This window comes from Neodiprion lecontei, chromosome 6, assembly GCF_021901455.1.
Source record: "Neodiprion lecontei isolate iyNeoLeco1 chromosome 6, iyNeoLeco1.1, whole genome shotgun sequence".
NCBI classification, from domain to species: Eukaryota; Metazoa; Arthropoda; class Insecta; order Hymenoptera; family Diprionidae; genus Neodiprion; species Neodiprion lecontei.
In genome coordinates, this window is record NC_060265.1 from 18,524,173 (window position 1) to 18,541,380 (window position 17,208).

Consider the following 17,208-nt stretch of genomic DNA (forward strand, 5'->3'; position numbering starts at 1 on the left):
CGGTATAGCAAAATACTGCAACCCCTCGCCGGCTTTCAGCTCGCATTAGCATGCCCATACCTGCGAAGCAAAGTTCATAAAGTTAGCAGTCTTTATCCTTATCGCTCTTTCTCGTATTGGGACGTTTAAAAATACAAGTTAGTCCCGTCTATTGCGAACTACCGTCGACGTCATACTGAGACTGAAATACTGACAACCTGATTGCGATGATTGAAAATCTGCTATAAGCTCTATACCAATTACAAATGGCAGCTGCAGATAGTCGTGACTGCGCAGATGCTAGCGGAGATTCAATATTTCTTTCAGTGAAACCTCGTCGTATTTTACTGTTCAGTGGAAAAAGAAAGTCCGGCAAGGATTACATTACTGACATTTTACAGCAAAGGTAATATACGTCTATCAATATAACGTGATGTAACAGGATTCACGTACGCACATGCATGACTCGACGTGATGATGTCAAATTTAACAATTGTCAGGTTATAGCGTAAAACCATAAACATCAACACAGATCGTACGTATTAATTTCTATTCGCCTATAAATTGTGCATCCGTACCAGGTTATTATTCATTTTCTTTGATCATATTTACACATTCTAATTTTACTTACTTTCTCGTATTTCTTTTGAAAAAAAAAATTGCAATTTACTCTACTCCACAGATTAAACCATTTGCCGTGCGTGACGATAAAGATTTCTGGACCTATAAAAATTCATTGGGCCAAAAGTTTGAACCTAGATTTCAAAGAATTACTTGGAGATGGAGAATACAAAGAGAAATACAGGGGACAGATGATTGCATGGGGTGAAAATATGAGGAACAAAGATATTGGCTACTTTTGTCGTGCTGCTATCGATATGTATAATGGTAATATCACCTTACCATTCTTTCACAAATCACATATTCTATAACTTTGCTGTTTGTAAAACAAAAATAAATTATTGTGTAACACGGAGGTAAATTCGATCTTTTCGGGCCAAGCGCAAGTTTCCATTATGAGTTGTAGGTGAGTACTCATTCGAGCCAAAGACAAATATTGAAAATATGCGAGGTGAAATGACAATTGCCTCCTTGTTACACACAAGTTTTTATGTAACAAGAATATGTTACATGGTTTTTCACGAAGCACAACATTGAGGTTAGGGTCGCATAATGTCAGATTTGTTTGCAAGAGCGCATATGCGCAGTAAAAAAACGACTGCCTTTAACTCCTGAGAAAACTGCGAGGAGTCAAAATTAGTCTTTTCTGTACTTTGCACATGCGCATTTGCTAACCCACTTTACCGTCATAGAAACAGGTATTTCGTGTACGAATAATGCGTATCGAAATCTTGTTGCAACTCCTTTGATACTTCGATTTTTTAAACCTATAAAGTGTATGTAAAATACCTTTTTCCCAATCAGTGTGAGAAAGAAAACCTTCAGATGATTTTCAGAATTACAGTTTTTTTCAGGTAACTTTTTGCACAATCAGTGATGTGACAGAGCATGGCTGAACTTTCTATATCTTTTAAATTATCTTGTTACATTCAACTGATTCTGAAATCACACTTTCCTTCATAGGTGTTGCTCGAAATAGTATGTATGCGCGAGTAGGCTATGTTAGACTCGTGTTATTAGAACGTCGCCTTGGCTCATGCTGTGTTTACGGCAATACTCCATGGAAATCACCTAGTTTCCGCATTTATAACACGATGTATTATTTTATAATTGATGTTGTTTCATGTAGTGATATATTCTTTTTTTCAGCTTGTAATATACCCATATGGATAGTCAGTGACATAAGACGGAAAACTGATATTCAATGGTTCGTTGAAAATTTTGGCAGCGCTTGTAAAACTGTAAGAATTATTGCTGATGATGAAATCAGGACAAAACGAGGATGGATCTTCACGCCAGGTCAGTGAATATGATAATAAATTTCTCGTTATCAATTTGCATTAACTTTTGCGTGATGGGCATATACTGTCTCAGTAAATTGCATATAATTTGGTAAACTCTATTTTTTGTAGGTATAGATGATGCAGAGTCTGAATGTGATTTAGACAACATGAATAAGTGGGACTTGAAAGTTTACAACAATGATGACGATATTGATGATATTTTGGACACTATCATCAGTCTGATAAATTGATCTAGTTTTACAATGTAGGTAGTACAGATTTTTATATATAATACGCTTTAATGCATTTTTGAGTTAGATTTCGTACAATCTTTCATCATCAAAATTCCCGACTTTTCCAAGTTGACCAGACCTAAGATTGACGTTTGACGAGCAATTTTAAAAACTCTGGATATACATGATTGACAGAAAAAACTGTATCCCAAATAAAACTCGTGAATGCTTGTGCAACAGTTTTCTATATTTTGCGATCAGCATTGTAGAGAAGTGATAAATCCTTTGCAAATCATCAAGCAAATAGAATCTAACACAAAGCAATATCCATAAAACAAGCCATTCTATTACACACTACAGATTTTTCAACAAATCTTTTCTAGTTTTACTAATTGCTAACAACTCTGCTAGTGTATTTCTATGACGATATGAAATAAACAATTTACTCTCAATAGTGATAAATATATTGAGTAACAAAAAATATTTTCAATTTGTAGTGATGAAATGTCGAAATACAATCAAGAAGCTGGCTTAAAAGGACTAGGAAAACAAAAACTGCAGTCATTAACCTGTCTTGCCAGAACAAACGTCTGAGCATAAGTCTGCAAATTTTAAAGTCAAATATGTCATAATAAGTGTATATATATTAATTCTGTAAAAATATTTATTTTTACATTGGTATATAAATTGTGGTTTAATTTCAAAACGGACAATTCAAAGGCAGATAGGCTGTTGTGGAATCAGTAAGATGAACTTCTACAACTAGAAAAAATTTCATTGAAAAAGTACATCCACTACTGACCGGAGACTGATGACTAAGTAGAATTATTTGATTCCTAAATAGTATTGCCCAGAAGCACTGCTCATTACTTTGGCTGTCCACTGGGAGATGCCCCTTTACGTTTGATACTGGTTCCTCTTTGCTCTTGTGGTTTCTGAATGAGTTTTTGGGTTCAATATTTAGAAGTGTTGCATCTGTAAGCATAAAAATCAATTCTATTAATCGTATTCACCACGTTTTCACAATTTATATTTGATTCAAAAATTATATAGTATCAAAGAACTGTATAAAAAAATGAAAAAGTCGCGCGATTGATTCATCCATTGGAATTGGCAATGCATCTTCTTTTAGCATATACAATGTGTAGTCATAAATATAATTTGATACTTAGTTATTTGATTTTCAGATTCTATCAACCCTGCTGTGCAACTGTTATACTTCTTGGTGACGTTATTATTTTGGAACATTAGAAACGAAGTTCATAGCACGGTGCTATTTGCAATTTTTCAATGGCCCAACTTTTTATTGTGAAATCATTGAAATCAAGTGAAAATCTATGCTAATTGTTACTAAGTAACCTCCTTATTGACGTGTGATAGAACACGCGCAATTTAATTGAACATACCCAAATCATGGGACTATGCATGGAACCTAGAAGACTATGCATGTATTAATAAGTTATCAATAAATTATCTGTCATAGAGTTGTATGTAATTCACGATCTATGATTAAGGAAATTATTAGAGGAGCAACTTACCACTTGTGACTCATGAAAAGTTATACACTTGACTGTACGGAAGGTTAAAAATGAAATTTCTGTTTTACAAATAATAGTCACGGTCTTACATTTGATATCTGAAGACAAACAGAATGAAACCACTGAGCAATTATATTTGAAATTGGTTGTTGATGCCAGACAAACAACAAATAATTGTATTTAATACCTTGGCAGATTATAAAGCAAGCGTATACGTATGTAAAAACATTTACGCATTTTTATTAACATTTTTTACATTTTTTCATGTCTTCTCTTTCATTTCTCCTTCTGTCTCTGTTTAAATAGTTACATTACAATGTTTTTGTGAAATTTTTCATACAACTGTGTGTATGATTGATAAACAGCAATCTGTGCAGTCTGTTCGCAGAATTAATACGCACTTAACTTTGAAATTTTCATTCCATAAACGGTCATTTTTATATTTTATCATATAATATATAAATATCGGACCTTCGTTTTTAACCGTGTGATTATTAACTTTAAAAATTTCTCCTATTCCTTTATTTCTTCACTTCCGAGTTCCAACTGACAACAGATATTTGGTTGCATGCTTAATTCCAACAATTATATCTTGACGCAAGAAAATATAAATACAATAGATTAGTTTCAATACAACTGTCACAGTCTTATTTTATAGACATGTTTTTTATCTTTTGTCAAGTCAGACTGTAACTTTCAATCTGTAATATTATGATACAACGTTAACATCAGAGAGGTTTTTGCCTATTGGTTATTTAATTCAATTTTTCCAATTCATTGCCCAATCTTTGAGATTGTGTAATGATTATGGTGAATTTTTATTATCTGTTATAGTGTAGACATGCATTACGAAATTCAAATAATTAAATTTTACATTATGATGGTTGTTCAATAAGAAATAATACAACACAAAATTGTCAACCTGTCTGGTGTTGACGTTTAGCGTCAATTTGAATCATGCAAAGTGTGCTCGATTCAATTATGCAGTTATTTTGAGTTCCTATAGGCATAAAGTAGCGGTTGAATTTCATCTCAGCCAAAGCTTTAATCGCAAGGCATCTACACCGTTTAAATAATATCGAAATAATCGTTTGTCTCGAACGAAACCTAAATTTTCGTACAATCGAAGCGCTGGTCGATTGGTTATTTCCGTTTCTAAAACTACTTCGTCAGCGTCATCAGCTACCATTGCTTGAATCGCTCGTCTCACAAGATTGGAACCAATTTTACGCTTACGGTATTTCACATCTACCGCAAGCATTGCAATGTATCCGCGCTTTATCACTTTTCTGTGGACATCAAGCTTGCAAACAATTGCTCCAACACACTCCTCTTCGTGCATAGCCTTTGAAAAGAAAGAAAACACGGAACCATTATGTCACCGATGAAAATTATTCAACTTTTGTAGATAAAATGTAATATTATAATAAATTTCAAATTAAATCTCCTGCATTGATTATTCTACTTTGCTTTTAAAGTTAACAAACAATGAGATTGAAGTTCGTAATTTTCATGTAACAACGCGATTGGTAAGAAAATTTGGTATCTCGAAACTTCAGGATTGTCTCATATTTGGTAAGCCATAATTAAGCGAAACATACTCATATTTTGCAAACACAATTCCCTCCATGTCATTCTGTAATGGCAAATGCTGATTTTTCATTCAATGTTTTGTTACATTTATATTACTAACTTCAACCTTGTCGCAAATATTGATCTCATTTTCAGATTAGGAAAGCCAAATATTTCAAACTAGTTTGAGCACATATACCTCTGAAATATATTTTTTTGTCTTACTAATAATTGATCCTGCGCAAACACAAATTGGTCATGATTTTTACACGTTTAATGGATTTTTCAATTTTTATGTATCGGTCTGAATAGTTTGAACTATATTTATTTCGAGAATTTAAATAGTCATTAAAATTACGTACGAAAAAAAATCTGTCTCAATAAAGGTTTTTACCCCCATTTTAAAGCGCAGTTTCTGAAAATAATAATCGGAATAGACATAACTTCAGTTTAAAGTATTTGCATGTGTACAATTTGTATAATTTTTTTATGTATCCACCTTTCAAATAATATTATTTTAAATGGTAAGGTATATATGCCTGGTGGAAGTTTATTACTTTAGAGAGGTACATCCATGTCTCTTAATTATAAACTGAAAGTATGACTGAGAATGAGATAACTTAAGATTTTATATGTATACATCATCTATTTTCCTCAAATAATAGTATTGGTGAGGATTCGTTGTCGTGATCTTGATTCATCATCACTATGAATACGTACCAGAAAGCACAGTTTGGGCCAATTATGTATAAAATACCTATAGGTATATATTGAATAAGGTTCGCTCAGGTCTTTCTGAATTAATTTCATAATATCTGGCATTTGGAGTTCACTCGTGTAACTAACATACATAATATCGCTGTTTTTACTTTCCACGGACGCTGTTTCCTCCACATTGTCTGTAACAAGTTTTTGAAGAATGACAATCAAATACAGTGCAATGATGAAATGTTCGTTCCAGTTAAAGATTAGAAAATACTAGTTGTAAAAGTAATCCAACATGATATACAACAGAATTAAGGTGTTTTGAGTATGAATTTTTACAAGAATCCATTTCATTCATGCGTAAAATTTTGAATACATTTGGAATTTCTCATAAAATGATTATACTATTGCCGAAAAGTGCGTTCTGGTCAGCACATCAAAACAATCGCATCACATAACATTTCAAATCGAATCGATGTTTAACAAACGAATGAGATAGATTCTCGTAAAAACGCTATCAGTTCCGTGACACCGCGCTTAAACCAACTTAGATAGCTTGATTCCGATTCTATGCTACAAACCTGATAGAACTCGAATATCCGACAGAAAACTTATTTTGGTGATTCATGTAGAATTGTTATAATTAATAAAAAGTAAGGAATTATCTAACCTGGCAAAGGCTCGTGACACATTATTGCTGGTATGTGAAAAAGGTATTAAGAATGTTCAACTGCAGCGCGTAGAAACTTACCACGTTGACTTTTATGACTAGACGCAACACCCTGGGGTACTGACACGATGCTCGATAGTTCTGAGGATTTTTTTGGCGAGTCTAAAACTCCGTTTACTTGATGCAAGCCATTTGCTTGTCGTTCCTCGTTAAGATTGTCTGTTTTCAATGTAAGACGAGACTCAACGTCTTGCGATACAGTATCTATTGTCACATTATCTTTCTTTATTTTGACATGGCCCATCTGCATTTCATGATGAGTTATTTCCATGTTATTTTCTATGCTCGCAGATTTATGCATGTTACTTCAAAAGGTTTGTGGTTTCTGTAATTTTGTCCTTTTTGGTTTACCTTGTTATTTATAAGCTTTTTTTTTTTAATTTTACATAAAATATTTTTCTATTTCTCTTTTCTTCTCTTTCCAATCTGATATACACGATGACCTAGCTACCGCCTCTTTGACACACGTTTTTAACACTCTTCAGTCAAGTATACTAACGGCCATAGTTAATTATATTTACAACACGGCGGTTTCAGTCGAATTTTCATAGTTACTGATAGTAATAAACCTCGTTTATATGAATTTTTTAACAAAATACGGACATCCGACATACATCACTAAACGACGGACACCATATTGGATTTTCTGCAACACCAATCGTGCTCAGGGTCGAAGAGCAAGGAGGGGGAGAAATGTGATTTTTTTCTGCTATTTCTACTATTAGAAAGTGAAAAAAAAATTTTTAAATAATATATTCTGATTTCAAATTTTTCACAAAATTTCTGGATTTTTTCACTCTATTGTTATCCCATTTACATTCACAAACAATAATCCCACTCTTTTGGACAAATACTCTTGTCGTCTGTACACAAAGCCTGCGAGATATAATACGCATAGGTAAGTGAAGTTTTGAAATATCTTCATTTACACTGTGAACAATAAGACAGTAAAAATAATAAATTATCGTTACAAATGATGTTTTAACAATAGCTTGAATTCAGATGTCAGTACTGCTCTGACCGAATTATTCTTGGCATCGAACTGTGATGGTCTTGTATACATAACCTAAATAAATGTCAACAAATTTTTGTCGCTTGTTTCATCGATATCTCTTTATTTTGGCCTGTCATGGTAAACTCTTGCTGTATTCAAAGAATATTGGTCTGTAGTATTTCACATATTTGGTATTCACACGTTTTAAATGCTGACACCAGTAACGCAAAATGGAAAAATTTCCTAACCTATCACGAATATCAACAATTCAGCTCAATTCACGGCGAATTTCGCTTGTCTTGCGTAACCGAAATTTTTTTAAACTCCTCTTCAAATACCGTTCTATTTTCGAAATCGGTAAATATAGTCTCTGGGTAACCAGCTTTTAATGTTCAGATGAATTCCATGTTTCACATCCGAACGTCTGTCACAAAATGATGCATTTAAACAATATTTGCATAACTTGTTACTGTTGCAGTATAATTTTTAGCAAAATATTATTATAAGTTACCACATTTACCTCAAGATTGTACATACCTATGTAATACTATTTTAGTTATTGGTTTGTATAATTTTTTAAACTTTCAACAATAAGTAGTGATTATTGAAAAATCTGAAATAACAGCATTAGAAAAATTTTCTTGCTACGTAACATTTTTTTTTCTCCTCCAAGTCATCTAATATTACTGTCCCTTAGGAGTCAATAAAATATTTTTATCAATAACCAAAATAATTCAATATTCAGCTAATATCAAGGCCTGGCTTGAGTATGTATTTTGTTTAGCAGCCTCAAATTTCACTTTGTCATTTCGGATTGTGACGAACAAAGTTACAGAATACACACTGTGTATGGGAGTAGCTTTTTTTACTCATTCATACATCGCAGGCAGGCTGTTTCGTTGATAGATTGAAAATTTTCTGGACTAATAATAGCTCGAGGTTGTGTAGGCGTCGGAAGAGCTTTTCATTCGTTCAAATTCGAACAACATGAGTTGATTTTGTATCAAACATGTTGTATGCTTTTCATACAACCTTCCAAATATATAAATAAAGTTTTAAAGTTAGTCTAGACTTACTGTTCGTCTGAACTAGTCTAATAAACGCAGAAGAAAGAAAGTTGTTCAATATTGTGCAAATTTTTACCAATACCACTTGTAATTTCCAATTTTGTTTCCTATCTAATATCACATTTATTTCAATTATGTGTTTTTCATTCAGATTCACTTAGAATTCAAGTGGTTGTGAAATAGTTTTTGTATTTTTTCATAGCATAGGTAAGTAATTATATTTGCAAATGTGAAATTAATTTACAAAATTATCATTACTTAACATCGTTTAATATCCTAAAATCTATATTATATGTCACAGTTGGTTTAGTTTGCAACTTTTCAAATACATGCCAAAATTGGTTTATACATACTATAAAACCCTTTCTAAAACTGTATTTATCAATTAGAAAGTAGGTATTCGCTACTTGAAATAATCAAAATTTTCTTAGCCTAGCCCAGAGCATGAGGACTGTAATTTCCGTTAGTACGTAATCATATAACACTAATCATCTTTATCCATGCTGGTTGCATACTGTAAGCTGGTTTCTTGAGTTTACATGATATTAATACCGTGTTACATTTCAGAATGTCTTTTCCAAACAAAGAGGACCGCCTGACTTGTTGGGGATATCGGGATGAGTACTGGCAGTGTCTAGATAACTCGAAATCTGACTCAGAATGCAAAAAATTCCGAGAACAATACGAGAAATTCTGCCCTGCTCAATGGGTGTGTTATTAAAACTTGAATATTCGTTTCGAATCATTTCTATGAATTTGAATTAAAGGCCAAGTGTATGGTCTGTGTTTGTCACCTTGCGTCGTTTGATCCTAATTTTCTCTAAAATATCAGTTAACATCTGAGGTGATCTGATTCTAATTGGAATGCAAAGTTATATCTAATTAATATAAACTATTAGGTGTATACTGTATATGCCTTAGTTATACTACTAATTTTTTTATTGATTTCAGGTGAAACATTTTGATCGTAAACGAAATTACCTTAAATTCAAGGAGCAGATCGAAAATGAGGGGTACGTCCCTACAACGCCGGATTCAGAGAAAGCTAAATAATTTTACTTAGTTGTTAACGTACACTAATATTGATTCAAAGTATTGTATATAGTCGATGCTATTTAACAATGTTAATAAAAAGTTGGTTTCAAAATGAACTCTAACTGTTGTGGAGAATTTAATCTGTATTCAAGTATTGGACTTATTTTTTTTTTTCAAGCATATTTTGTGATGATTATAATTATGCTTACTCAAATATATTTATTTCAAGTATTTTATTTTCTTACATTAAGGCGAATTATCGGTTAACATCTTATTTTTTCTTGTTTTTTTTTCCATACAATGATGGTGGTACAACTAATTAAAGTATAGTTCTAACAGGTACAGTTAATTACAGCTTGTACAGAGTAGCCATACTGCAAACCAGTTTGTTGAGGGATGATATACTTACAAGCTACTTCCCTTTTTTGCAGGATTCCGAATTCAGCTCAAAAGGGGTATCCAAGTAAGTCTGCGAAAATATTATCATATATATTTATTTATTATATTTTCGGTCGCGTCATGCATCCGAATTATTAACGTTTAAATCACTTATGTTTCTGTGTGTTAATGCTGTAATGTGATTTGTGTCCAGAAAAGATTTTAAAGTCATTTTTTTACAAACATAATGGCAGTAACGAGTCAAGCGTTTAATGATATGTTGATTTCAGATTCAGTGGTATAATTTGGCATGGATATGGAAAAAATTTTGATGGAATTGAAAGAAAGCAAAAAAGATGGAAGTCTACAAATTTTTAGAGTTAGTATTTGTTCGATACTATCATGAACTGTGGGATTGAATTTATATTACATCATTCGTTTTTCTAATTTTTTTTCTGATGTAAAAATCACATAAATGCATCGTTTATCATTTTCATATCATGAAGAGTTAGGTACATTGACGGATGAATGGCAAGCAACATGATTCATTGTTGATTTTGAAATAAATGTTTCAAGTTAAAAATTGAATTAGTGCTTGTTCATTTCACTACTAATTTCATGTTTTTATTTTCTTTTCTTTTTTTTGTGACAGCATAATGATAATTGTAAGTTAATAGTTATTTCGAAACATAATACATTTGATGTGTCATTATTGGCTGTATTATACTTACATGTACTAATTAGTGATGAAAATAGATTAGCTTTCGTGTATCCAGAAATAAAATGTACCGGGGTTAAAAATAAATTTTTAAGCAAATTTATGGACACGAAATTTCCTCATTTGATGTAAAGATTTTGACATCTTTCCCACGGATATTTTTTTCTTACAGAAATTGATAACTTGTGGAACAACTCCAATTTGTAAGCTGAAAGAAAGGGTACCAGATAAACAAGCCATGTGGCAGCCAGTTTTAATGGAATTATTGGAAATTTTGGCAAACAATCGGGACTACGGCAAAGAGCAAATTTTACTTATTCCTCACGCGTTTTTAGTGCTGCTTTATGAGCAATATGATATTGATGAATTCAAAAGGGTTTTGCAAAGTTATTTGCAGTTGGACAAGAATCCCTTACATTCCTTCAATACAGATTATGACATTCAAGACATAGATTTGTTCAAATTGCTAATTACCCATGGATACTTGCAAGTCAATCGGAAGTCGATTTACGCTGGAGAGATATGTAAATTACCATTCGAAGTGTTATATAAAAATTGTACACGATATACAAAATATACATACCTTGCTTACAAGGTATTATACGCATGGCTTCAGAGAACATCAAAGACTGATTTTTGGGAGAAGAATGATTTTATCTTTGAGAAAAAATTGGAAATCATCATCTTCTCCAATTGGAATAACTCGATAAAAGAAGTCAGTAAACAAAATTCTACCTCAATCTTCAATCAATATTTAAGAATAATGAACCAAAAGTACGAAGGATTCCTGCAGTTTCTATTTAAAGATTGCCTTGATAATATATCTTGGCTAAATGAGACTAAGTATGTCATTTTATCTGAGGTATTCGATGTATGGGACAATGTTAACGTAATGGTCCAAGGAGATTTTATCTTATGTACGTTTACATGCTTGACAAAAAATTATTTGCGCAGTTCTGGTACTAAACTGTATAACATAATCTCAACTAAACTTGGTGAAACGCAATGGAAAAACGCTTTTGGATATCCCATCAGCCATATGGTTCGTCAATGGGAATCTGGGTCACAGTAAGTTTCGTCAATAATCATTATTCAATTTTGATAACTGATATGAAACTAATTTTCAGAAAAAATGATCAAGCTCTTCATTGGCTTTGTACTCAATGGCTTGAGCCTACAGTTAAAAAGAACCCTACGCTCTTATCATTTCTGTGGGATCTGAGCAAAACCGCGCATAATATTCTCTTTCGCTCACATCTGGAAAGAATTTTTTCTCAAACACGTAAACTACAAGAAGCTGGAACTGTACACACTTTAATCGATCATTGCGATGAATACTTGAGATTGAACAGCTTTGCAATACACTGCCAAAAGCTCATTTGTTTTAAAAATGAGAATGTGGAAAATCATTTCTTCGTCATAAAGCATTTCTTGTTCTATAACGCCAATTCTAATTCAACGTTTTTGAGACGTGGTATCATCAAATATTTTAAAATTTTTTTGTTCAACTTATTGAAATCTTGTACTACTCAGCAACATTACAATGTTGAAGTATTTTCTATTTTTTATTGGTTACACCGATTTTTTCTGGATTGTTTTGAGATCGGTTCGTGTTATCAACGGAAAGTGTTGGGAATAAAGTTATACGAAACAATTTTATTTTATATGAACGAGAGAGAAATAAGCAATGAATTGAGCAACGATCCTCGACATAGAGATGAGCTGAGAAATGGGTTCAAAATGAAACAGCAATTGGAAAAGTTCGGCGAATGGATCTTTACAAATAAAATGAGTCTGTTGTGGCTGCTTAAACTGATATTGGACCCTGCAACTGATGTTAAAGAAATTTCTGCCAAAATTATTTTAGAACATTTCCAAAAGAGTTCTTTAAATGATTCTGAGTTAAAGGTGGTATCCTTTGACTTCATAAAAAATCGTGACTTCAGGTACTAAAACTCAATATTTTTACAGATAATATTTGATACAGCAATAATGAAGTGTAACTCGTCTAAGTTCTATGAAACTGAAAGTGGATCAATGCTTATTAAAATACTTTCAAAGTGGCGTCCGTTTCATGAAATAACTGCGATAAAATTAGAATCTATGTCGCATGATCGTTGTGAATTTTACAAGTCGTTAACAATGCACACGAAATACACAGAATATCTTTTACACGAAGCTCATAAGCAACTGGCTGACATAAAACGAGATATTCTAAGAGCTGCAATGCAAAATTCACCTTTTCATGGTACTTTAACGGCGATATTGAATGTTGGCTTCCAAAATGACTTAGAAACAGAGTTGATGACCCCAGAGTTTGTGGAAAACTTATTGGAACTTTTGGAAGATGCTGTGCACTTTTTACTATCGTTACTGTCTTCAAAATCAAGTAACCATGGTAAATGTATATACATAAACGAGAAGGTTCAGAAATGTTTGCTGACTTAATCTAAAAAAAATATTATGATTACATATCGGATTGTTGCTTTGCAATTAGCACTGTTGTAAATAAAGATTCTTAACTAATTGATAACTTTATTTGGCAGATTTTTCGTCTTCTTTCGCAGAAATGGGATTAGCAATTGACACAACTGTAAAAGACAGTGAAATTTCTGATGACTATGATGATACCATCCTTTCACCAGCGCATCAATTGGTTATTACTTGCATTTGGATATCGCTGAAGGTTGTACTGCCATTATGCGTCTAGTTTTTACCTATTTACTCTTGAATGTAAGTATGTTTGATTTTTGACACTCATTTGTAGGCATCGTGTGAACTAGCTACCGAAATTGGGATGTTAACGTACTCATACAAGACAGTCGAACGTTCTGCAAGTGTGATTACTTTGGTACTAACGAAATGTCGTCATAAAGGTGCCATCGAAGCTGCCGGTGTAGCAATCGGCCATTTAACTAGGTATGCCAATAAAAATATATTTTTACTTTATACGTCTATGTCTACAGTACATCTAGAAAAAGTAATATTGTTTGTAGAAAATTAGTGAACGTCAAAGGATACAGTAATCTACCAGAAGAATGGCTGACTAATTTAATATCTGGTCATAAGAATAATCCAAATTTAACAAGACGGAGCGCCGGTTTAGCGATAATGTTTCATCGAATTGTGGCAAATGATAATAGGCATGGTAAACCATTGGTACACACTACGATCAGAAGTTTACTAAATTTGTTAGAGGGAACACAGGAGGTTCCAGGAAATTTTCAACGAAACTCAAATTGTACTACATCAAAGGAGGATAAAAACGAGGTTTATCAAGACCTACCACGCGCAAAACACTTGCATTTCATTCAGAGACTAGTTTCCGACAGCGATTTGCATGCTCAAATTGTTCCCTACTTGGAGAGAATCACTATGGAATGTTTCAAAAATCTTCATTCTCAAGTATGGACTGTTCGGTAAGCAAATTATTACGATTACAAATTAAGTAGAGTATGGTCATCAGGAAAGAGCAGATCAGTATTTACATTTTTAGTCACTTATTTTCACTGTAATGTTTTATGACTCAAATTTTCATCCCTTAAGAGGAGATTCCAAGCTTCGTTTCAACTTCTCTAAAAAAAAAATTCTATTGACAATCCCAATCCAGCAAATGTTGGAAATACTCCAATGATTATAGTGATAAATATTCAGATTCTGATCATGCAATGAATAGGAGAAGAATTGCATCGTTTCAAAACTAGCACTACTCTAACAATTATTCATATAAAAATCTGAATATTTTTATCCTTGATCAGAATAACATTTTGAACAATAACTCGATACGATTTTACTCAGCTACTTAGAAGAATAAACATGTTATTAGAGTCCCTCCATAATGATTTCATCCTACTGAAGATAAAACACGTATTGTGGAGTACACGTGTAGGTCATTTACAAGTACGAAAATCACGTTATTGAATTTCCAACAAGTATTTAATCTATTTTTTCTATTCAGGAATGCCAGTCTTCAATTATTTGGCGCAATAGTTCCGAGGATATCTGGCCCGTGTAATGGGAGTCAAACGTTAGACTTTGGAAATGGTTACTCAGTGGATCATTTTATCACCCACTATCCAGAGTTGGCAAATCATGTACTATCGGAGTTGAAAAATGCTGCTTCCTGGGACAATAATTTGGACAATACATTGAAGAGTCATTCAGCAACTATACCGAGCATAATTCTTTTATCTAGAATGTCTGTGGGTGGATCTGACTTGGTAGATTATTCATCAAAAACGTACATTTCTAGTGTGAAGCAGAATCTGAAATTACTGTTCCGTAGTCCGATTGCTAATGTAAGAATCTTAGCAGCTAAAGCTTATGCCGCACTAGTTACATTACCTGAGATAAGTTGGGAATGCCTTAAGTTGAAACAGGTTGTACAAAACATTCATCATCCAAATGATCTTCATGGCTACATGTATGCAATAAAATACGTGAGCGACAAATTGCAGATGGAAAGCAAAAGTGTTAATCCACACTGTAGTACTAACAAGCCTGATACTTATTATCGACCGCAGCATTCTCTACAATCCAAGATAAATTGTCCAGCTGATTATCTCTCAATTCAACATTCGCAAAACACTTTGTCTGAACATACAGTATCAAAAAATGCAGCAAAGAGTTTGTCACGAATTTCTGCAATAAAGAAATCCTGGAATGATCTGTACTATGGTAAAATGAAAATAAACTTATGCTATGTCGTTGAAGCAATGTCTTTAGTGGCATTTGAAAATTTAGAAAGTTACGATGACATTTTTTTATTCAATGAAATTGGACAAGATGTAGATCCTGTTTTAAAATCAGAAAGCAATAAACCAGGATTTAGTGAATTTATTGCCACATCAACTCGACTCTATGTACAACATGTGAATCGTACTCGTAACATCGACCATGAAAAATTAGTTAAAATTCTCAAATCTCAGTGCACTGATCAGAGCGTGACTCTTTTGGACAACTTGAAATACGACGTACCCGTTCAAGATATCGTTCTGAATAATATTCTGCAAGTGTTTCCTGATTGTAACGAGGCTCTGTTAGATGCAATGATTCGTTACTTAAGCGAATCTATTAGAAATTCTGCAATTTTCTCTACCACCCCAGTCGGAATTGGAGATAAATCAGCAGTGCTATGTTTTTCACAGCTCTCATTACATAATTACGAAATCAAGAGAAAGGTGCATCAATTAAAGCAGAAGATCAAAGAAGATAGAAAATATTGGAAGCTGGAATTATTTTGTCATATTCTAATTAATACACTCGACTTCGACAGTGTCGCAATTAATGATTTGGAACTTTACTGCTTCGCCAAATCTGTTGACAGTGATGAAAATCTCCGTAAAATAGCAATTGATTGTACATCGTGTTTGTTGTTGCATTTTTCAAGAATTGAAAATAGCAATAAATTAAAAATCCTAAGGCTGTATTTAAATTTGTTGAAGGATGAAATATCAGACATAAGGGAATTAGCCAGATCTAGCTTTGTAAATTTCTTTGATAGTAATTTTGCTGCTCAGAGCATACCTCCATTTAGTGAGACTCTGTATTATAAAATTTTAGATGAGATTATTATGAATAAAACCAGACATGCTACTTTTTCGATAATGGAGGTAGTCGATTTTTTTTTAGATTGCTTGACATTCATAAACTGTCCAAAAGATTTCAAAGTGTTAGTTGAAAGTCCATTTGATCATGAAGATCACGCAACGTCTGCAGAGGAAACTAAACTTTTAAATATCATACATTTTAGTATTTCACATATACAGAAGAACCAATCTGTAGATAATTTACATATAGGTGAAAATATTATTATAACAGACTCTTTTAATGTAATACGGGCCAAAAATGATATTCAAAGTGAGGGTAGTCCAGAATATTCTGATCTGAAAACTATTCTGGATCTTAATTACAGTGATTGCATGATAACTAAAAGAAACCTTGTTCTTAAATCATGCAATTCAATTATAGAATCAGTGAAGAGCTGAAATTTCCCAACAATGAATGAGAAACGGCAAATTGTAAATAAATGTCAAAAAAAAAAAAATAAAGAAACAATGTCAATAATAAAAATTATACACTGTATTCGTAACAATTTATCGACTCAGAAGAATAATAGCTTAAAAAATTTGAATGCCACGAAAGTTATAAGTATCTATAAAATAGGTTTATTGTATCCTGAATATAAAAGCAGGATCGATGCAAATTAAACTGTACAAACTGACTAAGAATGTTAACGGAGTTGATTGAATTTTTTATTTGCATTTTTATTAACAGTCTTTGTAATAAAATCAATATTTAATGCTTCGCCAAAAAACGGCTATGAAAAGCAAATGGTAAGTTAGTAATCTGTTTA

At 32.7% G+C, this 17,208-nt stretch overlaps 3 protein-coding genes across 11 annotated transcripts; 2 read left to right on the forward strand and 1 right to left on the reverse strand.

Annotated features, from left to right (window-relative positions):
* The first annotated feature begins 83 nt into the window (after positions 1–83).
* LOC107220059 (phosphomevalonate kinase) lies at positions 84–5,097 on the forward strand. 6 transcript variants are annotated; one of them, XR_006904959.1, is made up of 7 exons: positions 84–385; positions 662–867; positions 1,750–1,899; positions 2,013–2,148; positions 2,614–2,859; positions 2,961–3,093; positions 3,304–5,097. XR_006904959.1 is itself a non-coding variant. In XM_015658478.2 (5 exons), exons 1-4 carry the CDS (start codon positions 246–248, stop codon positions 2,132–2,134), a joined length of 618 nt encoding a protein of 205 aa, XP_015513964.1. In that variant the 5' UTR covers positions 84–245; the 3' UTR covers positions 2,135–2,148; positions 3,304–5,097. The 6 variants fall into 6 exon arrangements, 1 of the variants encoding a protein (XP_015513964.1); XR_006904957.1 differs by having other exon boundaries at positions 2,614–3,093; XR_006904958.1 differs by lacking the exon at positions 2,961–3,093 and having other exon boundaries at positions 2,614–2,935.
* Positions 2,798–7,300, reverse strand: LOC107220053 (N-alpha-acetyltransferase 30). Of its 2 annotated transcripts, XM_015658468.2 has the most exons (3): positions 6,683–7,287; positions 5,947–6,125; positions 3,415–4,999 (listed from the first exon to the last, which is right to left on the reverse strand). In XM_015658468.2, exons 1-3 carry the CDS (start codon positions 6,960–6,962, stop codon positions 4,682–4,684), a joined length of 777 nt encoding a protein of 258 aa, XP_015513954.1. In that variant the 5' UTR covers positions 6,963–7,287; the 3' UTR covers positions 3,415–4,681. The 2 variants fall into 2 exon arrangements, with proteins under 2 accessions (XP_046599253.1, XP_015513954.1); XM_046743297.1 differs by lacking the exons at positions 3,415–4,999; positions 5,947–6,125 and adding an exon at positions 2,798–3,091 and having other exon boundaries at positions 6,683–7,300.
* Positions 7,301–7,469: 169 nt separating this feature from the next.
* LOC107220045 lies at positions 7,470–16,907 on the forward strand. 3 transcript variants are annotated; one of them, XM_046743286.1, is made up of 12 exons: positions 9,384–9,431; positions 9,674–9,735; positions 10,189–10,220; positions 10,426–10,514; positions 11,026–11,696; positions 11,808–11,921; positions 11,981–12,761; positions 12,825–13,251; positions 13,400–13,539; positions 13,621–13,772; positions 13,850–14,272; positions 14,812–16,907. In XM_046743286.1, the coding sequence occupies exons 4-12, from the start codon at positions 10,446–10,448 to the stop codon at positions 16,838–16,840; spliced, it is 4,806 nt and encodes a 1,601-aa protein (XP_046599242.1). In that variant the 5' UTR covers positions 9,384–9,431; positions 9,674–9,735; positions 10,189–10,220; positions 10,426–10,445; the 3' UTR covers positions 16,841–16,907. The 3 variants fall into 3 exon arrangements, with proteins under 3 accessions (XP_046599241.1, XP_046599242.1, XP_046599240.1); XM_046743284.1 differs by having other exon boundaries at positions 11,026–11,921; XM_046743285.1 differs by lacking the exons at positions 9,384–9,431; positions 9,674–9,735 and adding an exon at positions 7,470–7,559 and having other exon boundaries at positions 11,026–11,921.
* Positions 16,908–17,208: the final 301 nt, after the last annotated feature.